This window comes from Pipistrellus kuhlii, unplaced genomic scaffold (assembly GCF_014108245.1).
Source record: "Pipistrellus kuhlii isolate mPipKuh1 unplaced genomic scaffold, mPipKuh1.p scaffold_m20_p_109, whole genome shotgun sequence".
Lineage (NCBI taxonomy): Eukaryota > Metazoa > Chordata > Mammalia > Chiroptera > Vespertilionidae > Pipistrellus > Pipistrellus kuhlii.
In genome coordinates this window covers 464,238-484,914 of record NW_023425415.1, presented here as the reverse complement: position 1 = coordinate 484,914, position 20,677 = coordinate 464,238, and the positions used below count along the sequence as shown (strand labels likewise).

The window sequence follows — 20,677 nt, the reverse complement described above, 5'->3', positions numbered from 1 at the left end:
CTGTCCGCGAGCGCGCATGTGTGTGTCCGCATGTGTGTGTGTGTGTGTGTGTGTGTGTGTTTCCCAGGAAGCTCAGTGCTCACACCCTGCTCTCTCAGCAGGCCCCCCTCCAATCCCCATCATCAGAGGGAAACTCCAAAAGCCCCTCGAGGTGGCAGCTGCCCGCCCTCCTGCCCAGCTGGCCTCCTCTGCCACCAGCCGCAGGCCGCCAACCTGGAAGCTGCTGCTGGAGCCGCCCGGGGGGGGGGGGGGGCGGGTCACACCATGTGCCCCCGGGGCAGAGGGCGCCAGGGGCACCAGGGGTCCCTGTGGCTCCAGGAGGCAGCCTGCAGCTGGGCTCCGGGCGGGAAAGAGCAGGGCTCACTCAGCCAATGTCCGGCGGCCTGGCCTCGGGGACCTCTGAGCCTGCCTGCGGGGCCTGGACCCTCTGGGGGAGACAACAGGCTTCCACTGTGACACTCTGAGGGCTCCGAGGGAAGGGGTGCAGGCTGGCCAGCCCCCCGCTTCTGCAATAGTGTGTATGCGGGAGCTACACATGTAACACGTGAGCCCACGGCCAAGGTCGCACGGGGAGAGCAGCAGAGGCCGACACCTCCGGTCACGGGTGCAGGGAGCCACGCCCCACCAGCTCAGAGCGAAGGAGGGCGTCCAGCTAGCCATGGGGCGCCCAGAGTGAGGCAGCTGCAGACCCGCTCAGGCCCGCAGCTCCCCTGGGCTCTCGTGACGAGAAGGGATGAGGAGGAAGAAGCACGGAGGCTCAGCGGCTCTCCAGCAGCCCAGGCGGAGCCCCGCGCCCGCCCCGCACTCACGGTCATTGCACACGGGGCCTCCGTAGGACGTCATGGTGCAGTCACAGGTGAAGCCGTCCCACTGCTGCAGGCAGACGCCCTGGTTGGCACAAGACTCTTCGGTGCAGGTGGTGCTGGGGCCTGGAAGGGGCGGGAGGAAGGGACACACCGGCTCAGCCACGCCCCTCCCTCCCGCCCAGGCGCCAGGGCCGGGCAGGGTCCGGCTCCCAGTCCTCCAGGCCGAAAGGGCCGGTACTGACTGACGAGGGGTGGGGTGGGAATGGGCGCTCAAGGACTGCCAGGCTTGGCCTTGAGCTGGGATTAAGGGCCAGGGGTGGGAGGCACCAGGGAGAGCAGGTGACCCTTCAGCCGGGGACCCCTGCTCAGAGCTGGGGGCAGGCACGTGCAAGGCCTGGAAGGAAGGCCGCCCGGCCTGCCCGGCAGCTGGCCCTCCTGCAGCTGCAGGTCGCACGCCTCCTCCTGGCCACACTCACCGTCACAGCCCCTCTCCACCTGCCCGATGCGGTGCAGGGCGTCCGCGATGAGGTCCGGGAGGCGCCCGTTGAGGTCCACCGAGGCCAGGCAGCCCTGGAAGCCGTCCCGGGAGGCCACCAGCTTGGGCAGGCTGCTGAACATGTTCTTGCTCAGACCGCCGATGTACAGCTCCCCTGCGGAGGGTCAGGGTCACACCTCAGCTCCAGGCCCGGCCCCTCCCGGAGGGCGCCCGGGTCCTCAGACCCTCCAGGCCGCGCAGGGCCCCATCCCAGACACTTCCTCACGGAGACCCAACGCCTCCACGTCCCCTCCCCGCCTTCCTCCTTCCTTCTCCACTTTGCCATCTGTCTGCTCCCCTCCCAGAGCAGCCCAGATGCAGGGGGCGGGGGCGGGGAGCAGCTGGAGGGAAATGTTCCACGCACGCTCCCACACATCTGATTCCAGTTCCGGCCTGTAATCAGGGCCTTTCATAATGTGCAGCCAACACACACACACACACACACACACACACACACACACACCGGCTCCCCCTGCCGAAGTCTCTGTTGCCGGAACTCCCGAGGCCTCTCCCCACCCCCAGTTCTCTCCGGGGGCTCTCAGCCCAGCTTCAGTCCCCGATGAGGAAGGCTTGGCAGGGAACTCTGGGGACCCTGGGGAGTGCTCCTAGTCACCACATCAGTGTCCGGCCACAGCGGACCTGACTCCCTGGGCGTTTGTCCCGCCCACCCCCCAACAGAACTTCATCCAGACGCAGGCCGCCCTGATGCCCTGACCATGGCCCCAGACCGCCCCAGCTGGCTACCGCCGTGGGTTATCTGTGACTCATCGCCCCCTTCTGAGAGCAAGGAGAACTGGCAGCATCATGCCCAACATCTGGCCCAGCTTCCACTCTCAGCTCAGCTGCCTTCTCACTCGGTGACTTCAGGCAAGCCACCTAGCTTCCAGAAGCTTCTATCGCCACCTCTCCAAGAGGGGAAGAGCCCAATGGTCTCTGAGGGTCCCCCTCCAGCTCGGACAGTCTGAGTCCCACTGACACAGGTCCCTGCGGAGCTGAGGGCGGCTTTGGGAGTGTGAAAGCAGTTGCCCGTTGGGCTCTGGGATGGCCACGGGCATTGTCCTCCCTTCAGTTCCAAAACCTGTTCTAGGCTCCTCCTCCTCTTCCCTCTCTGACCAGCCCCTGGGGGGAGGAGGTGAGTGACGGCTTCAATGGCTACTGAAGAGGCTGGAGATGTGGCACCCTGGTGTCATGCTGACCACAGGCGAGCCCAGCCGAGGCCCAAGGTATATGACCCTTCCCCTCACCAGCGCCCCACCCACCCTCCCTGGGAGGCGTCTGGCAGGGTGCTGAGCTCCCTGCTCGCTCTCCAGCCCCCATCCCAGGCTCCTCAAGCTGGTTGGACCAGGAGGTCTTGGAAGCTGTGGGGTGAGGCCCCGAGCTCCCAGGAGACGCAGCCTGGGACCGGCTTCCGGTGCTGAGACGGCCCCCGGGGAGCAGCCTCTGCGGGGAGGTGGCCATGCGGACAGGCAGGAGGGAGCCGTGGCGGGGAGGAGGGAGGATCGGCCAGTGGAAGGGCGCGGGGCGGGGGGGGGGGAGGGGGGGAGCGGGGTCTGGCCTGGGCCAGGCCTTGCCGGCGCCCGGCCCACCTTTGAGGTCGAGGTTCCGGGCGCCGCTGGAGTGCTGCGTGACGGTGCGGGAGTCGATCTTGAGCGTGTGCACGTTGCTGGGGTCCCGGGACACCGCCACGTGGTGCCACTGGTTGTCGTTGACGGGCTTGTCCGAGTTCCCCTTCATCAGCGACGGGCCGTTCCCCAGGTCAAACACGTAGTGGATGTACCTGCCGGCGGGAGGGGGCACGGGGTCACGGCGGGCGAGGCTGGGGGAGGAGCTGCGCCCGGCAGGGTCCTCGGTGCCAGGGAGGGAGGGGGAGAGGGGGAGGCCCCCGCTCGAGGACTGTGGTCGAGGGGGGACGTGGAGAGAGGACCACAGAGGAGCCGGTCGGGGGAGAGGCTAGTGGGGCAGCAGGGGCCCCTGGGATCAGCGACAGCGCAGCTCTAGGCCGGGGTCCTCTCCACCGGAGGCCACCGGACCGCCTGTCCTCTGCCTGCAGAGGGGGCTGGAGGGCCGGCAGGACGGGGAAGGGCGGGCAGGTGACTGGGAGACCCTGGCAGGGACGTAGCGGGCAGTCACCGGGCAGCAGGAGGGGGCGCTGTTTTGCTATCTTGGCTGGTATTTGGGGACTTGAGTCTTGGCCTGTGATGGTTTGGGGGATCAGATGTCTCAGCCGTACGGAGGGGCCGTGTCCTGGCCGGGCAGAGGGCCCCCTCCCCGGGCGGGGCAGCGCCCGGCAGCTCACCCCTTGACCAGCTCGATGACGATGAAGTCGTTGCCGTTGCCCGCGTTGAAGAGCAGCAGCCCGTCGGGGGCCGTGGTCTTGAACTGGAAGAAGAGGTGCATGGAGGCGTAGGCCTGCAGCGTGGCGAGCGCCAGGTAGCTGCTCCGGCTCTTGAAGGTGACGGGGTCGGCCACGATGGCCCGCAGGCCGAAGCGGGCGTTGAGCTCGCAGTAGGTGATGTCCCCGTCCTTGCACTGGTCCATGTAGGGCTGCCCGTTGAACACCAGCCCGCTCAGGTGCCCGATGAAGTTGGAGGGCACCACCGAGATGAAGCGCCGCTCCGTCATGATGCCCGTCTCGATGTTGTAGAGCTCCAGCCGCGTGTGGGCCCCCGCCATCTGTCCTGCTCGGGCGGGCGCAGAGAGGAGGGCGGCTTTTGGACCCGGACGGCGGGGCCCTGAGGCCGGGCCTCGGGTCCCCAGGAGCCGCCCTCCGCCCACGGGCTGCCCGGAGAGCCAGCACCGTCCCAGCTCCAGGAGGAGCCAGGCTTCCGGGGACACACTGCCTGCAGGGAGCTGGATGGTCCGGGGTCCGGGCCCCACTTACACCGCCCCCGAGGGAGACGTGCCGGCAGCAGCTCGGGGGGGTGCTGCCGCGGCCGTGCCACCGCCCAGACGGCGCGCCCGCCCCGCCCGCCCGGCGCCTACCCTCCACGGTCACGTTGTCCACGGACAGCTGCAGGCTCCTGCCGCGCCGCAGCACCCGCACCGTGTGCCACTCGTTGTCGTTGAGCTTGTGCCCCGCGAACAGCGTCTCGGGGCCTTTACCTGCGGCACCAAGGGGGGCGTGAGTGCGGCCTCCGTGCCCGGCCGCAGCACAGCCCCGGCGCGGCCTCGCCGCCCCAGGTGTGCACACAACCTCACACACAACCTACGGCCCAGTCCCGGCTGTGCGCACACCGTGCACACCGACACGCACGCTCACGTGGAGAGCTCTGCCCTCTGTACAGCGTGCCAGGGTGCCACTCAGGGAATCGATGTGGCCCGTGCCAGTGGAGCCGTGCCCCGGGCTCTGCACACAGACACCCGTCCTACCGCCAGCACGCTCCTCCCTGTCCCCTAAGGACCTTCCACATCCATGTGCGCAGCCAGCGGCTAAATCCCCACACACGCGCAGACCTGCAACTTTCCCAGCTAGAGGCCCACGTGCACCCACAGCTTCCTGCGGGCACGGGCCCTCCACAGGGACACACAGCCCCCCGCTCCAGGGGCCCAGGGTGACCCCTGCACACACAGGCTACCCCGCACACAGCTTCAGCGGGGCCAGAGGGGAATGTGTCTTGAGGAAATATGACCACTCATTCAAGGCCAGGATGACCTGCTTCCAAGCCTAAAACAAAAGTATTTATCGTTGGCTCTGGCTAGCGTGGTTGAGCATCGACCTATGAACCAGGAGGCCACGGTTGGAGTCTTGGTCAGGGCATCTGCCTGGGTTGCAGGCTTGATCCCCAGTGTGGGGCATGCAAGAGGCAGCCGATCAATGATTCTTTCTCATCATTTCTCTCTCTCTCTCTCTCTCTCTCCTCCTTTCTCTTTAAAATGAATAAAAATATATTTAAAGAAGAAAAATAAATAAAAGGTTTACCTTTGGCCCTGGCCGGTGTGGCTCAGTGGTTAGAGTGCTGGACCACGCACAGGAGGGTCATGGGTTCGATTCCCAGTCAAGGGCGCAGACCTGAGTTGCAGGTTTGATCCGCAGCCCCAGTCGAGGTTCATGCAGGAGGCAACCAATCGATGTGTCTCTCACATCGATATTTCTCTCCCCCTCTCCCATCCACTCTCTCTAATAACGAATGGGGGGAAATATCCTCGGATGAAGATTAAAAAAAAAAAAAAGATTCTCTTTAGAATGGTGCTGAGCCTTGCAGCACTCCCAGGTCACCCCTGGGTCCTCAGTGCTCACGCCAGCAAGGAGCAGGGTCCCCATGGGTATGCACGCAGGTACCGAACACAGCCTCAGCTCTCACACACACACACACACACACCCGCTGCCTGGGCCCGCCGCCTTCCTGTGCTCATTCCTACGGACCGCAGGCACACCATGTGGAACTAGACAGCGCGGGGCCGGGCCGCTGGGGCGCTCAGAAATGCCCACTCTCTCTCTATCGCACCCCGCCGCCTCTGAGAGCGCCCCCATGCGGCAGAAAGACGGCCCTGCCCACGCAGGAGCCGGGAGGGGTTGGAAGGCCTGACCACGCCGCCTCCACGGATCTCAAGCCGCGGCTTCCTTCCGGCGTGCCTCGCGCTCCCCCTTGTGGCCGCCGCTGGACATGCAGCGGGATATTCTGGCCCAGAGCTCTCTCCGCCTTCCTGCCCATAAAGGGGTGTGGGCCATCCGGCTGCGGGGCCACCAAGACCCTGTCCCGCTCCTGAGGACGTGAGATGACAAGGCACTTCCTTCCCCCTCCTGGCCCCAGTGAGTATGCTGACCCGGATCCCCACCTGCTCCCCCTGGTTTGGCTTCCTTTGGCCCATCCTGTCCACAACCACACTACCCCCTCCACCCTGCTCCCTGCCTCCCCAAACCCCATACCGGCCCTCCTCCCCGCCACCGACCCTCCCCAGACCCCGGCCCAGCATCCCAAGCCCCTCAGGACTCTGCAGAAGAAGAGGGAAGCCACTTACTGGGTGCGCAGCCGACGCGCAGGCAGTCTGGGGGGGCCATGGGGCGGGCAGAGGGGAGGGAAGACAAAAAGGCAGAACAATTTTTTTTTTTTTACATCCTTCACAGGGAGGGGTGTCTGCGGACGGGGGTTCCCCCGGGGCCACTTTCCGGGGACCACGCGTGCCCAGGTGCCCTCTCCCCTTCCTCAGGGGGACCCTGTCCCTCCTGTCCCCAAGAGGGCTCCACCCCTCCCCAGGCTGGGAGGCGGGCAGGCAGGTGACAGGGAGGGCCTTCGTGGGAGGGCCCGGGCCTCTCCTGTCCGAGGGAGATGGCACCCTGGGAATCAGCGTACACGGGATCGCAGGGGCGCTGAGGGCTTGGCCAACCCAACACCTCCCGTCTCCGGGAGGGAGGCATGGGGCAGGCCAGCGGCCCTGCACCCCGCTCTGGGGCGGCTCCCTGCTCAGAGCCCAGGCGGTGACCGTCACTCCCCAGGTCCTCTGGGCTCTGAGCCGGAGGAGTCTGCCCCAGGCCTGCCCCGTGGCCACAAACCTCCCCGAGCCCCAGGGGGCTGCCCCTCTCCTACAGGAACCTTCCTTCTCCCTTCCTAGCCTGCGGGACGCGGGCTCACCGGCCAGAGGCCCCTCGCCCCGAAGAGGAACCGCTGTTCGTCTTCCTAGGAGCAGCCCGGCCTCACAGGGGGGACACCGAAGCACGGCTTCTGAGGGCACAGCAAGTCAGGGGCCGGCAGGCACCACAAGCCAAGTCCCCTGCCCTGCCCTGCCCTGCCCCAGCCTGCTACCCCCAACTCCAGGCTGCGGGCACCACTGGCCAGAGCACACGGTCTACGCAGAGCAGCACCCTCCCTGTGGCTCCGAGCCTCCGGCCACCCCCTTCCCCCGGGGGACACATCACCCACATGCCAGCGGACCAGGTCCGGGGAGGCCGCCCCTTCGGGCCCACCAGCAGGAGCTGCAGCCAGGAGGTAGGGAGGCTGGCCGAGACTCTGCAATGGCAGACCTGAGCCTCGGCTCCCCCACCCCCTGCTGTGAACCGAGGGCCTGAGCCAGAGGGTCCTGAGCTGGGGCAAGAAATGGGCTGTCCCTGTCCTCTCCGAGGGGGCAGTGCCCAGCCTGTGAGCAGCACTATCCTGGCATCCAGTGGCCCTGGCTCTGCCCAGACCCTCTGGACCAGGAAGCAAGGGGCGCCGGGCATCTGGCATGCCCTGGGCGGGAAGGTTCCTGCAGGGAAGGCCAACAGACTCCCCTGTGCTCCGGGGGCACGGCCCTTGGGCGGTACGCTGAGCTCCACACGCGTTGTCAACCACAGCAGAAGAGTGGGGGAGCAGCCGGGACCCTGAGCCACAGCCTGGCACCGCGGGAGTCAGGGCGGCCGGAGGCCCAGGGCAGACACGGAAGTCAGAGGCCAGGACGAGGAAGGAGGTAGAGGGAGCAGAGAGGAAAGAGGAAGAAAGGGAGCAGAGGGAAGGAGAAGCTGGACGGGGAGGGGGGGGGAAGGGGGTATGGAGGGTGCCAGGCCTGGAGTCAGGTCGCGGGGGCTCTCAGGCCAGCAGAGTCTTCACCAGTGAAGGGTCCAAAAAAGAAAAAAGGGTGGGAGGGGCCGCTGACTCCATGGGGGAGAGGCCTGGTTCTTTCCCTCCCAGCGGGGGAACGCAGGGATGGGGTCCGTCTGTCCAGAGAAGGGGTGTCAGCTCCAGTCCCACCCGCTGCAGCGGCCACACCTCAGGAGCCCCCGCCCAGTGGGGTGAGAGGGAAGCACACCCTTTGGGGATGGCCCCAGGAGGGAGCCAGCGCCATCCGGAGGAAAGCCAGGAGCGCAGTGAACGGAACGGCCTCAGGGCGCCCTCGGTGCAGGGCACAGCCCTGGGGCGTAGCTAGTCACCCACCGGCCGGTCAGGCACCTGCGCCTCAAGTCAGGGGTGGACAGGGACCGGTCTGCCCAGACACACCAGGCCCTGGCTGGACACAGAGACCAGGCGGGGAGAGGGATGTGACGGGTCGGGTGGGAGGAAGCCACCTGCGCAGGAAGGAGCCGAGGGGAAGAACCGGCTTCCCGGCCCCCTCTGACCCTGCCACCCCAGCCCCCCAGCTTGCAGGGGGCGCAGTGGGGAAGGCTGCTCTGCAAGGGGCCCCAGGAGCCACTGGCCAGTCCGCTGTCAGGAGCAGTGCCACGGAGGCAGCCCATCCAGAGCTGCGGGCCAGAGCCTGGCCGACAGGGGGAGCCGGAGAGCTGCCGAGCAGCCGCGTGGCCGTGCCCTCCAGCCGGGGCTGAAGGCTGTGGGGTGTGGCGTGTGTGAGCCTGGCTTACACCTCGAACGGGAGTTGGACTTGCTCCGTCCGGCTCGATGGGGGCAGAACCAGGTGCCCGGGCAGGGACTTGAGAAGGGGAGGCTGCGTGGAGGAAGAAGGACCGTGGCCAGCATGGCTGTCTCAGACAAGGAGCTCCTGGCACAGCGGGTCTCAGCCCAGGGGGGGCCTCCTATCTGTGGGGGGAGGCAAGGACAGTTCACATCGGGGACGGGCTGCCCGGGTGACTTCTGAGACCCTCCAGCTCTGAGATGCTTTCAGTACAATGCAAGGCGCCCTCCGAGTGTTCTCGCTGACAGCGGGGACCACATGGGCACTTCCAGGGAGGGTGGGTGAGGGACAGAAAGCCGGCTGGTGCTGCCCCAGGAGCCATGGCCAAGGCCGAAGGAACAGGGACACAGGTCACACTGAGCAGGGTGAGGAGCCTCTGCTCAGGCGGCAGGCTGCAGAGCTCCGGGACCGCCCGGGGCACCGAGGACCGGGAGGCGGGGCAGGCCGGAGGCATCGGGTCTCTGACCCCGGCCTCTGCTCTCTCTGGCCTAGCAAACACCTGGCTCCGGAGGCGGGCACAGAGTGGATGATCCCCAGCCGCCCGTCCAGTGGTCATGGCGGACCGCTCCCGCCTCCAGGCCGGCACCCAGGCTGGGCCAGGCCACTGAGTCTGGGAGCGGCATCGGCTGGCTTCCCTGCTCAACCGTCTTCTCTCCGTTCCCCAGAAGTGGTCCAGCCAGCACTGCGGCCTCGATGGTGTTGCCTGACGGGGCCAGGCAGGCCCTGCATGGCGGGCAGGATGGGGATCAGAACGGGACCCTGAGATGGGATCCTGTGGAAGGAAGCCAGCCCCCCCCGCCAGGCCCCCACCAGCTGCAGCCCACAGCCCCAGGCCTATCCCTGGGCGGTTCTCCTTCGGGAAGGCGGGTGCGTCTACCCGTGTCTCTTGCTCTGCGCGCTGTCTTCACTCCCGTTATTCCATCTCAGCCTCAGCCATCACAGAGTGGGCGGAGTGAGGACTCTCATCCCCATTCTACAGAGAGGGAAGCGGAGGCTCGGAGAGGAAATGACTTACCAGCCTTCGAGGGGACCAGGGCTAGAACCCAGATCCTCTGGCCCCATCACAGCCCGCGGCCGGGGCCGGTGTGGGCAGGCGGAGCCTGCGTGATCGCGCAGCGGCCTCACGCCGCCCTGTGCACGCATCACTTGCATTTGCGGACACATGCGTCCGCACAGGCATTTGGTCACAGCTGGTCGTGGGCCACGTCAGAGACGGCATCTCTGTGGCCGGGGCCAGGCACAGCCAGAGGCAAGGGCGCATGCAGCCTGAGGCCGCCTTGTTCTCGACCTTCTGCGTGCTCAGTCACACCAACAGGAAAGCACGCCCATGGAAGGGCAGACTCGGTCCTGAGGGCCCCAGAGTGTCTAATCAGAAGGAACCCGGGTTTCTCCGGGGGGACCTGGACCCGGTGAGGAAGCGTGTCTGCGTCCTGCCAGCGGGAGGCCCAGCACCCGCTGTTCCCACTGCGCACAGAGCGAGCAATCTCCTGTGGGCAGACCTGGGCAGCCGAGCAGCACCGGCCACTCATGGGCCCCAGGCTGGCGCCTCCTCCTGTGGCGCCTCAGAGTGCTGGGGGAGGGGGAGGGGGAGGGACCGGGAGCGCTGGCCCCAAGGCACTTCCCGTCCAGCTCCCCTGCAGCACCACCGCTGCCGCTGCCGCCACTCGGCTATGATCTGTGGTCCTGGCTAGAGGCAGAGCCTCGGGGAGCCTGAAGACAGTCAGAGGCCCCAGAGGCTCGCACACCTCCCGCTTCCGCTCCCGCCTCCGTCTGCAAAGCCTGGTCCTGATAGGAGACCAGGGGCCAGTAGTGCACGTTTATAAACAAGGTGGTGGCCCGCCTGTCCTCCCGACGCCCTGGAGACCACGTCAGCGAGACTCCAGATGGACTCTGAGAAGCTCAGAGCTGTGTTGCCTGGTCAAGGGTTCTAATCCGCTCAGGGCGGGACCCTCGGGACCCGAGCGGCCGGGACCTGCCTGCGCAGCGGGCGCCGGGTGCTACCATCTGCGCTGAGAGTGCGTCTGGGCTGGACAGATGGGACGTGGCCTGGACAGTCAGGACGCTCACTGCCAGGGCCTCCCGGCTGAAGCCCAGCGGTTTCACCCACCGCTGTGCCGGGGTGGCGGACACCTGGCCCTTACAGGGGGTCCCGGGAATGTCAGCGAGTGAGTCCCACAGCCCTCACGGTCCCGCCTGCTGACACCCAGGGCACTGCGCGGGAGGTGGCAGGGCCGGCGCGGGGCAGGGCAGAGACCCGAGCCTGATGGTGAGGCCTGGACGCTCGCACCCAGCTCTGTGAGAGGCAGTGAGGGGAGCGCCGTGCTTCAGGCAGATGCCCTGAGTCTGAGCCCGGCCCCCCGCACCCCCACGACCCCCGTCAGCGTGGCCCTGGGTCATGAATGCCACAGTCTATTAAAGGGACAGCGGCACCTATCAGACCTGGTGGCACCGCAGGGCAGCCACGGGACGCAGACGTGGCAGGTGGCGAGTCCCACGCGTCCGTGTCCACGTGCGCCTGCGCGCCAGACGCAGACACGCCGCTCAGGGGGAGCCAGTGAGGCGCTGGGAGGGTCTCAGCTCTGGATCTGCCTCTGCCCCGGGCTGGGGCGCACGGGTGCTGCCCAGAGAGTGAGCCATGGGGAGCAGCGGGCGAGGCGGCACCAGCGTGAGCTGTGGCTGTGTGCGCCAGGGACAGAGGCCGCCAAGGCCAGGTGAGCCGGGAGCAGCCCCCGGCCCCGCACACTCGGGCGGTGGTGCGGCCACGGGGTGTCCGCACAGTGCGTCCTCTGGGCTCTCACCCTCCCGCCTCCAAACCCTCACTGGGCACCACCAGCTTCTCCGGACAGAGGGGTGAGTCAGCGGCGGGGGTGGGGGTCAGCGGGGACCGGAGCTTCCCGGACAGAGGGGTGTGAGTTGGGGTGGGGTGTGTAAGGGGGGGCAGGCGTTTCTCCGGACAGAGGGGTGTGAGCCAGAGGTGGGGGGTGGTTACCGAGGTTGACCGTGAGCTTCATCTGGCCCCCGTCCAGCTCGAGGCGCAGGGTGTCGGCCGACTCCCTGGAGGTGGTGGCCATCATGAGCCCGTAGGCCCGCTGGGACATGAAGCGCAGAGACACGTCCTCCGCCTCCGTGTGCATGGCGTTCGGCAGCATGATCTTCATGTACATGGAGCCGTCGTAGCTCAGCACCGTGGCCTCTGCCCGGGAGTGGGGAGGGGAGAAAGGGGAGCAGGGAGCGGGGCAGGCAGAGGCCAGTGGAGGGAGAGAGGACGGAGTCATCACCAGGAGGACGGGCAGGCTGGTGGAGGAGGGCGGTGGGGGGGGAGGATGAGGGAGGAGGGCCGGGGAAGGGGGAGGAGGGCCGGGGAAGGGGGAGGAGGGCCGGGGATGGGAGGAGGGCCGGGGATGGGAGGAGGGCCGGGGATGGGGGAGGAGGGCCGGGGATGGGGGAAGAGGGCCGGGGATGGGAGCAGGCGGGGATGGGGGAGGAGGGGCGGGGATGGGAGGAGGGCCGGGGATGGGAGGAGGGCCGGGGATGGGAGGAGGGTCGGGGATAGGAGGAGGGCCGGGGATGGGAGGAGGGTCGGGGACAGGAGGAGGGCCGGGGATGGGAGGAGGGTCGGGGATAGGAGGAGGGCCGGGGATGGGAGGAGGGCCGGGGATGGGAGGAGGGCCGGGGATGGGAGGAGGGTCGGGGACAGGAGGAGGGCCGGGGAAGGTGGAGGAGGGCCGGGGATGGGAGGAGGGCCGGGGATGGGAGCAGGCGGGGATGGGGGGGGAGGGGCGGGGATGGGAGGAGGGCCAGGGATGGGAGGAGGGCCAGGGATGGGGGAGTAGGGCCGGGGATGGGGGAGGAGGGCCGGGGATGGGAGGAGGGCTGGGGATGGGAGGAGGGCCAGGGATGGGGGAGGAGGGCCGGGGATGGGGGAGGAGGGCCGGGGATGGGAGCAGGCGGGGATGGGAGCAGGCAGAGGGAAGGGAGGAGGGCCGGGGATGGGAGCAGGCGGGGATGGGGGAGGAGGGTCGGGGATGGGGGGAGGAGGGTCGGGGATGGGAGGAGGGCCAGGGATGGGAGGAGGGCCGGGGATGGGAGGAGGGCCGGGGATGGGGGAGGAGGGCCGGGGATGGGAGCAGGCGGGGATGGGGGAGGAGGGTCGGGGATGGGAGGAGGGCCAGGGATGGGAGGAGGGCCGGGGATGGGAGGAGGGCCGGGGATGGGAGCAGGCTGGGATGGGGAAGGAGGGCCGGGGATGGGAGGAGGGCCGGGGATGGGAGGAGGGCCAGGGATGGGAGCAGGCAGGGGGAAGGGAGGAGGGCCGGGGATGGGAGGAGGGCCGGGGATGGGAGCAGGCGGGGATGGGGGAGGAGGGCCGGGGAAGGGAGGAGGGCCGGGGATGGGAGCAGGCGGGGAAGGCCGCCTCACCTCTCTCGCAGACGCGGCCCAGGAAGCCGGTGCCCACGCAGTCGCAGACGAAGCGGTTCCAGCCCTCGCGGCAGGCGCCCCCGTTGCGGCAGGGTGCGGACGCGCACTGCTTCAGCGTCTCCCGGGAGCAGAAGGGGGCCACGCCCGCCGCCCCCTGCGCCTCGGCCAGGCCCCGCAGGTCGCGGCTCCGCCCGTCGATGAAGAGGTCCCGCACGCAGCCCACGTAGCCGGCCCGCAGCACCGCCGTCCACACCTCCGGGGGCAGCGGCATGTCCACGCGCCCCCCCTCGGGGAGGCCGCCCAGGTACAGCTCGCTCTCCAGGTCCAGGATCTCACTCTCCCCCGCGGCCAGGAACGGGGTGCTGCGGCTGTTCACCGAGATGGAGCCTAGGGGTCACCAAACAGCGGGCCTCAGCAGGCAGGACGGACGGGACGGCCAGAGAGGGTGCCGGCCTGCCTCCCCACCTGTCCTGGGGGAAGCTCAGTCTCCCTCGCCAGCTCAGACACTGTCTGACAAAGGTCCCCCAACTTCAGCTCACGTGAGCCAGCCCAGCCCGGCTGCAGGGTGAGGTCCAGACTCCTCCCTCCCCACCTGAGCAAGTCTTTGGAGGATGCACTGGAGGTAGACACACCCCAAAGGACTGGATCATTCACGGGTCATTCCCGCCCCCTCCCTTAAGCCAGGAGCTAGAGGCGCCGGTCCCTGAGGAGGTTTCCCAACTGAGCGTTCGTGACCACGTGCCAGCACTTGGCACTCTGCACGCCACACCACGTAAGCCTCAGGGACAGATAAGGCTGTCCTTCACCACCCCATGTTGCAAGGCCAGCTGGCAGCCAGGCGGGGGCGGCTGGTGCGGAGTTCCCCTCCCATAGAGGGGAGACCCGTCATCTTAGGGGAGATTTGGGCTCAGGTAGGAGCTTCAAGGCGACCACTGAGCAAGAGGAAATTAAACCGAACTTAGGCCTGGCCCGAGGGACAGGCTGCGTGTTCCGCTGTAGGAGCCCCTGGGCAGTCACGTTCACAGGGGCAGAAAGAGGTAGTGCTCGAAGGGAAAAGGAAAGGTCTGCAGATGGCTGGGAGGGGTGGTAACAGGAACATGGACGCACCCATTCCGCCACCGAACTGTACACCTAAAATGCTAAAAGGTAACTTTTAGGTTATGTATAATTTACCACTCTGCTGAAACCCGGGAATACGTCAGAGGGCTTTGCTGGAATGACCGCTCAAGCATGTGTGCTGGGTGCAGGGATGGGCCTGGGCCCCTGGGCATGGCCAGAGCTGCTCAGGGCAGTGGCCCCGGGGCCAGCCAGACCTTGTGGGTGGGCTCTGAGCTCTGGGTGAGGCCACGGAGATCACTTCCTGGAGGCCACAGCGAGCAGGAGGCCGGGAGTCCCGGCAGCTTTCCAACCTAAAGGGCCACTGTCCAGCCGTGTGGAGACACCGGGAGCCCTGCCCTGAGGGAGAGGCAGACCCAGCTAACAGCCCATGAAGGGCGGACACTTCCGGGGCCATGGCAGCCCGTCACCCTACGGAGACACACTGGAGGATGCACTGGAGGTAGACACACAGCCTAGCGTGGTGGCAGCCGGGGAGCGCGACACCGCAGCTGATGTGGATGGGGCTTACACTGGATAATATGTCCGTCTCACGGACATCAGCTCTCCCTTTCCCAGATAATTCTCTCGTATTCGACAAGATGAATTAGGCAGAAGACAAGATGAGGGTGGGCAGGAGGACTGAGGTGACACGTGAAGGCGAGGGGAGCTAAAAGCAACAGGAGTTTCAAGACAGCAGGCTCTGCTCTGCACCTTCCCTGTGCTGAGTCCTCACTGGGGCCACTGTCAGCTCCCCACCCCCACCCCCCAGTGCCCTGCGCCCCCAGAACAGCTGTGACAGCAAAGACTCTCGTTCATGCGCCCTCTGCTCCAGCACCTTGGACAGCGCCCAGCGTGCCAGCAGCTGTGCTGTTAATATTTCTAAAGTGAATTAATAAAAGAAAACTGAATGGGTCTGGACAGTGGCAGGCTGCTGGGAATAGTTCTTAGGGGAGAGAGATAGCACACTGTGGGAGGCCCTGTGCTGAGGCCTTTACAGGGTCCTGTCATTTTCTCTTGATGGGCGACGGGCCTGAAGTCAGCCACACAGTAGTGAAAGGGCGGAGGTGTGACCCCAGGTCTCCACCACGCCCCCCGCAGGACAGGAGTGACAGTGCAGGGCAGGGATGCCAGTGAGGGAGACGCAGGATGAGTTGGGGAAACTAGGACAGAAGGGGCCTGGGAGGATGAGGGTCAGGGCCAGGAGCGGCCAGGGTGGGAGAGGGCAGGGGGCTCCCACCTTTGCGCCCGTCCCTCTGGAAGTCCACGTGGCACCACTCGCCGTCGTTGACCTTGCGGCTGGACGCCCGCAGCTTGATGCCTCCAGAGCCCATGTCCAGCAGGAGGTAGAGGTAGCCGTCCAACAGCTCCATGGCGAAGTAGTCGGCCCGCGGGGCGGCGCCGAGGCTGCTGGCCCCCGCCCCGGCCCCGGCCCGCCGGCCCTGGCTGAAGAGCAGCAGCCCGTTGGCCTCGGTGGTGCGGAAGTCCAGGGAGATGGAGCCGGTGCGCTTGGCGCTCCAGCGGGGCAGCGCCACGAACGCCTCGGGGCTCTCAAAGGTCACGGGGTCCAGGGCGGCCACGTCCTCACAGCGGAAGGACAGGTCCCCCTGCAGCTTCATCTTGGGGTCCCCTTCCTTCGCCAGGCGGGACAGCTCCAGTTTGAAGTCGTTATTCTTGTAGACCACCTGCGGGGAGGGGGGGAGGGATGGAGATGTGGAGCGGCCGGGCTGGCCCGTCTGCCCAGCACCGTGGGCCCTGGCCCAGCCCTGGGGGCCCTGCTCCGCTCCACCGGACCACGGCGTGGCCTCTGTTCTAGAACCACACACACAGGCTGTGAGCACGCCCCCCGCGCCCCACGCTCAGTCCTGCCTTCCTGCCCAGCTCTGCAGTGAGGCAACAGCGGCCAGTCAGAGCCACCCCGGTGACACCTCCCAGCTCTGTCTTCTCCTTTGCACTCTCCTCTCACCCACCACCACGGCAGGTGCTCATCTTACTGGGGAGCAAGCGAAGAGCTGGCCAGGTCGGGGCACTTGGCCAAGGGCACAGAGCAGAGAGCGGAGAGCTGGGACCCAGCCACGGGGGCTGAGTCTTCACAGCCAGCAGCTGCTCAAGGTCCCCGGAGAGGATGTGAGGGAGAGGCCGCTGGGCGGGGTCGATGGCCTCGGGTTTTGAAAAGAGGAGGACGAGCAGGCACGGAGGCGGGAGGCTGGCCAGCGCAGACCACATCACACGGGGCGGCGAGCGCTCGGGGCAGCCCGGCCGGCCCGGCTACTCACGTCCTTGAGGCAGCCCATGAAGTTGTTGCTGACGGGCGAGCCCGGCAGGTCGGCGGTGTTGGGGCTGCCCCCGATGTAGAAGAAGTCGTCGGAGCCCAGCATGGTGTAGTCCTCCTGCGTGTAGCCCGTGGTGGTCAGGATCCCGTCCACCGAGATGGTCACCTGCCCGGCCCAGGGCGGGAGGGAGAGACAAGGAGACAACCGGCATCAACTCCCTGGGGAGAGCCGAGGGCTGGGCAAGGGAGGGGCCGGGGGGCAGTGGGGGAGGGGGCCGGACCCCCCATTTTTATGTCTGCTTGTCTCAGAGGAGGAACAGTGGGGGGGGGGGAGGGGGAGGGAGGGAGGAGGCAGCACAAGATTGGATGGTCCCAGGGTGGGCAGAGGCCTGAGGGTACGGGAGCGCTCTCCGGAACCAGTTCCTGGATTGGCTCCGAACGGGAGCGGGCACCCCAGGTCAGGGCTCCAGGATGGGGGATGCTAAGGGCACCCTCAGGCCCTTCCTCCTGAGGGTGCTCTCTGGACCCGCATGCGACTGGCAGAGACCCAGTTTCTCCCCCCCCCCCCATCTTGGCGGCTCCAACTCCCTGCAGCTCCCCCCTCCTGCCCCAGGGCGCTGAGGAGCCTTCCAGCCTCAGCCAGTAGGGCGGTGGCAGCGAGCAAGGGCACGAGGAGCAGAACCGAGACATTCCTGAGCCTTGGAGCCTCCGGAGTGAGGGGAGCGGGGGTGGGGGGCAGAGCATCCTCAGCGCCGATGCCCACCACTACACCCCTTTCCTGAGCCTCTTACGCCCAGATCCCTCCACCCAGGTCCCTCGTCTCCCAAGGAGAGGGCAGCGCTTTACTGACCCAGCTGCCTTTCCCTCCGTCTTCCCAACCGAGGCCACCGTCACTCTAGGGGCCAGGCCAGGTTAGAGCAGAAGGGGGGCAGGGCTCACCCAGGACACTTGGCCGTGGGCGAAAAGTCAGGGAGAAAAGGATGGGCCGCCTGGTACTCCAGGGGGTGAGAGGGGCACAGTGGCCGGGGAGCAGTGATCTCGGGGAGAGTGGCAACGCAGGGAACTCTCAGACTGCCCCTCCTCAGCCAATCCCACCCCCACCCCGCCCCCTGCTTTAGGACAATCAGCTGGCAAGTCACCCCTCTTCCCACTCCCCTAAAGTGCTTCAGCACCCCCTTTTCCGGCAAAGTCTGGAGATGGGGGCCTCCCAGTCCCACCTGTACCAGTCCACCTGCACAGGCCACCAGCCAGCTTCCAGGGACTGGTCTCCGGAGGCCATGGTCGTGGGCAGGCATAGTGTTAGGACTCCTGAGGGACATGAGCAGAAGGGAGCAGGGGACTACCCCCCAGGACCCCGAGTCCCCGCCTGCGGAGCTGGAGCCTTCCGGTGGGGGGCGTGCAGGCTGATCAAAACCCGGGCGCAGGGCCCTCCTGGGAACCATCGAACCTTGTGCTGAGGATCTAGGTTCAGGGCAGATGGAAAGGGGTATCTCTGAGGGAGGAGGAGGGGTGAAAGCGTCAGAGTCTTGCTTGGAGGGGAGGGCTGGTCTTTATTGTTTATTTCTTCTTCCCTCCCTCCCACCTGAGGCTGGGCGGTGGGGGTCTGGGTGGGGAAGGGAAGGGTCAGAGTATTAGTCACAAAGACATGCAGACAAGGTTAGACAGGGCAGAGGGGCTGGAGGGACGGAAGGAGGGGGCTGGGCTGAAGGGTGGGGAAGACAGGAAGGGGTGGCAGGTGCAGGGGTCTCCCTGGACAAACTCCGCTCCCTCCCGCCCTCCACCTGCACGTCGGACTGGGCCACTAGTTAGTTCCTGAGCGTCCATCTGGCCACCCCAAATAGACAGTCAGCCCTGAAGGATGGGCTCCCGGCCCTGCCGGCGTGGCTGAGGGATTGAGTGTCAACCTATGAACCCAGGAGGTCACGGTTCAACTCCCGGTCAGGGCACGTGGCCGAGTTGCTGGCTCCTTGCAGGAGGCAGCCGATCAATGCTTCTCTCTCATCACTGATGTTTCTATCTCTCCCTCTCCCTTCCTCTCTGAAATCAGCAAAACACTTTTTTTTTCTTTATTAAAGAAGAATGGGCACCCTGTAACCCCACCAATCCCAGCGAGGGCCAGGGACACATCACAGTCATCCTCAGGGCCGATGCCCACCACTATACCCCTTTCCTGAGTCTCGTACACCCAAGCTGAAAGTGAACATCAAGTCACCTCAGACCAGGGCCACAGCCTGTGTACCATCTATTCGCCCTCCGCCTCGGGGGCCTAAGCCCCTGGTGGGCAGAGCCTCAGTCCTCCAGAACTGCTGGAACCAGGCACCCCTGTTTCTGTGGGGGGCGGCAGGGCCTGCCCAGCCCCAAAGCTCCCCAGGAACAGGCTCATCTGGCCCTGTCAGTACCCTCAGCTTCCAGCCCGCCCGGCACTGCGCTGTCCCGGCCCCGGCCTGGAAGCCAGGCACCAGCTGCAGCATCTTCTCCCCTCGGCGGGCTTTCCTGGGCCCGGCCCCTGCCTTCGCCCTCGGAGTTATAAGGACCTGACTGGAGGGGAGGGGAGAGGGTGCCCTCCTCCACTCTCCTGCAGACTGGGTGCACATCTGACCTTGCCCCCAGCTTTATGCCATGCGATGCCCCCTAGTAGAATAGGGTGGCCTTAATCACCCTCCTATCTGTGCCCCACATTCACCACTATTTCTGTAGCGCAGCCCTGGCCCAGGGGGTGGAAGAGAGGGTAGGAGGGTGGGGAGCACCAGGAGATTCGTGGAGGAAGGGGGGTCAGCTGGGGTGGGGAAGGAGAGGAAGTGGGGGCGGGCACTGGTGGGAAGGAAGCCAAGGGCAGGGGAATGGAGGGAGGTCTCAGGAAGGCAAGGAGGGAGATGACGGATTAGTAAACCCAACTGTCTCCTCAGACAAACCAAAGTCCAGACACAAAAATGGTGGGTTTGTTAGTAAAAGCAGGAAACAGGGGACTCGGTCCCCTGTCCCCCTCCACCCTGGGGTTCAGGATGCCCCTGCCCCCCAGCCCCCCCGCACAGCTTCTGGAGGGGTAGGGCCGGCGGGGAGGAGGCAGGGGGGGCATGCCACACAGAACAGCCACTGCATCGAGGGCGCATGCGGGTTAGAGGGCCAGGGGGGCGGGCCCAGCAGGAGACAGAGCACAGCCACCGTGAGAAGGCATGCACTCCAGGCCGGGAGATGGGGAAGCAGAGATGGAGGCTAAAGAGCGGAGGGGACAGGAAGGAGACGCTTCCTTCCGGCAGAGGAGGGGAGGGGCCCCACTAGGACATCCCTGTGGGCCGAGAAAGCAAGGGAGGGGGCATGAGACTCAGACCTTCCCCACCAGAGGGTGCCCAGGCGCTCACGCCCACGGCCCACACACCACTCCTCACAGACCCCAGACACGCCTGTCATACACACACACACACACACACACACACACACACACATCCCACCCACTGGCGGCAGGCAGAGGGGAGGGCTCGGTGGACTCATTTCCAACCAGCATCCTTTCCGTCGGCAGGACCACGGCCAGGGCCCCAAGACACAGCGCAGACACAGCATCCAACCCAGACCGCCCGCTCAGCCAGGCCCCTCCACACAGACAGGCGGGCCTGAGGCAGCCAGAAGGAAGGGGCCACAGGTCTGCCCCAAAGAGCCGTGCCCAGCCAGGGAACCGAGTGGGGAGCACCGAAGACCCAGGAGCCCAGCGCCCAGCCACCCAGCCCCGGCTCCACTTCCCGGGGGCAGGGAGGGTGGCGAGAGGTGCTACAAGGGATGGGAGGGCTCTCTGCCCTCCCCACTGTCCACTGACCTCCCCTCCCCTCTGCTCAGCTTGGCTCCCTGCACGTGGGCAGGCTGGTACGATGTAAAACCAGGCCCTGACCACAAACACCCGTCCCCCATGGCCACGCCCCAGGAGGGAAGGCAGGCAGAGCGGGAGCCCCCCTGGCACCATGCGGCGCCCTCCTCAGCTCCCTGTGTGACCACAGGGCCCCAGCCTGGACCCGGGCTCCGGGGAGAGCAGGACAGTGAGAGCGTGCTCTGAAGGTGGGGGCCGAATGGGCCTTGGGGAGTCAGGACGCCCCTTGGCGTGTGGGCAGCACTGAGTCACCGGGCACTTGCTTTTCTGGGAGATGTCACTTCTGTGTCATCAGGTCCTCAGGGCTCCGGGAGCCAAGGTGGCTCACCCGGAACTGACGGGGCGGGGCCGGAGGGCCGGGAGGACCTCGGAGGGAG

At 66.7% G+C, this 20,677-nt stretch overlaps 1 protein-coding gene across 24 annotated transcripts in view; it reads right to left on the bottom strand.

The window, feature by feature from the left end:
• The window catches only part of NRXN2 (neurexin 2), a 102,448-nt gene that overhangs the window by 38,847 nt on the left and 42,924 nt on the right, over nucleotides 1-20,677 (bottom strand). For 9 of the 24 annotated variants that reach the window (XM_036430467.2, XM_036430472.2, XM_036430473.2 and 6 more), the window contains 10 exons: nucleotides 16,449-16,610; nucleotides 15,413-15,857; nucleotides 13,078-13,464; nucleotides 11,648-11,851; nucleotides 6,301-6,327; nucleotides 4,324-4,443; nucleotides 3,638-4,019; nucleotides 2,928-3,118; nucleotides 1,283-1,456; nucleotides 810-929 (listed from right to left, as the gene is read on the bottom strand). In XM_036430467.2, coding sequence (XP_036286360.1) covers nucleotides 810-929; nucleotides 1,283-1,456; nucleotides 2,928-3,118; nucleotides 3,638-4,019; nucleotides 4,324-4,443; nucleotides 6,301-6,327; nucleotides 11,648-11,851; nucleotides 13,078-13,464; nucleotides 15,413-15,857; nucleotides 16,449-16,610 — 2,212 coding nt within the window. Of the gene's footprint in view, nucleotides 1-809; nucleotides 930-1,282; nucleotides 1,457-2,927; nucleotides 3,119-3,637; nucleotides 4,020-4,323; nucleotides 4,453-6,300; nucleotides 6,328-11,647; nucleotides 11,852-13,077; nucleotides 13,465-15,412; nucleotides 15,858-16,448; nucleotides 16,611-20,677 lie in introns of all 24 variants that reach the window. The other 15 variants (XM_036430471.2, XM_036430476.2, XM_036430466.2 and 12 more) reach the window with 2 other exon arrangements.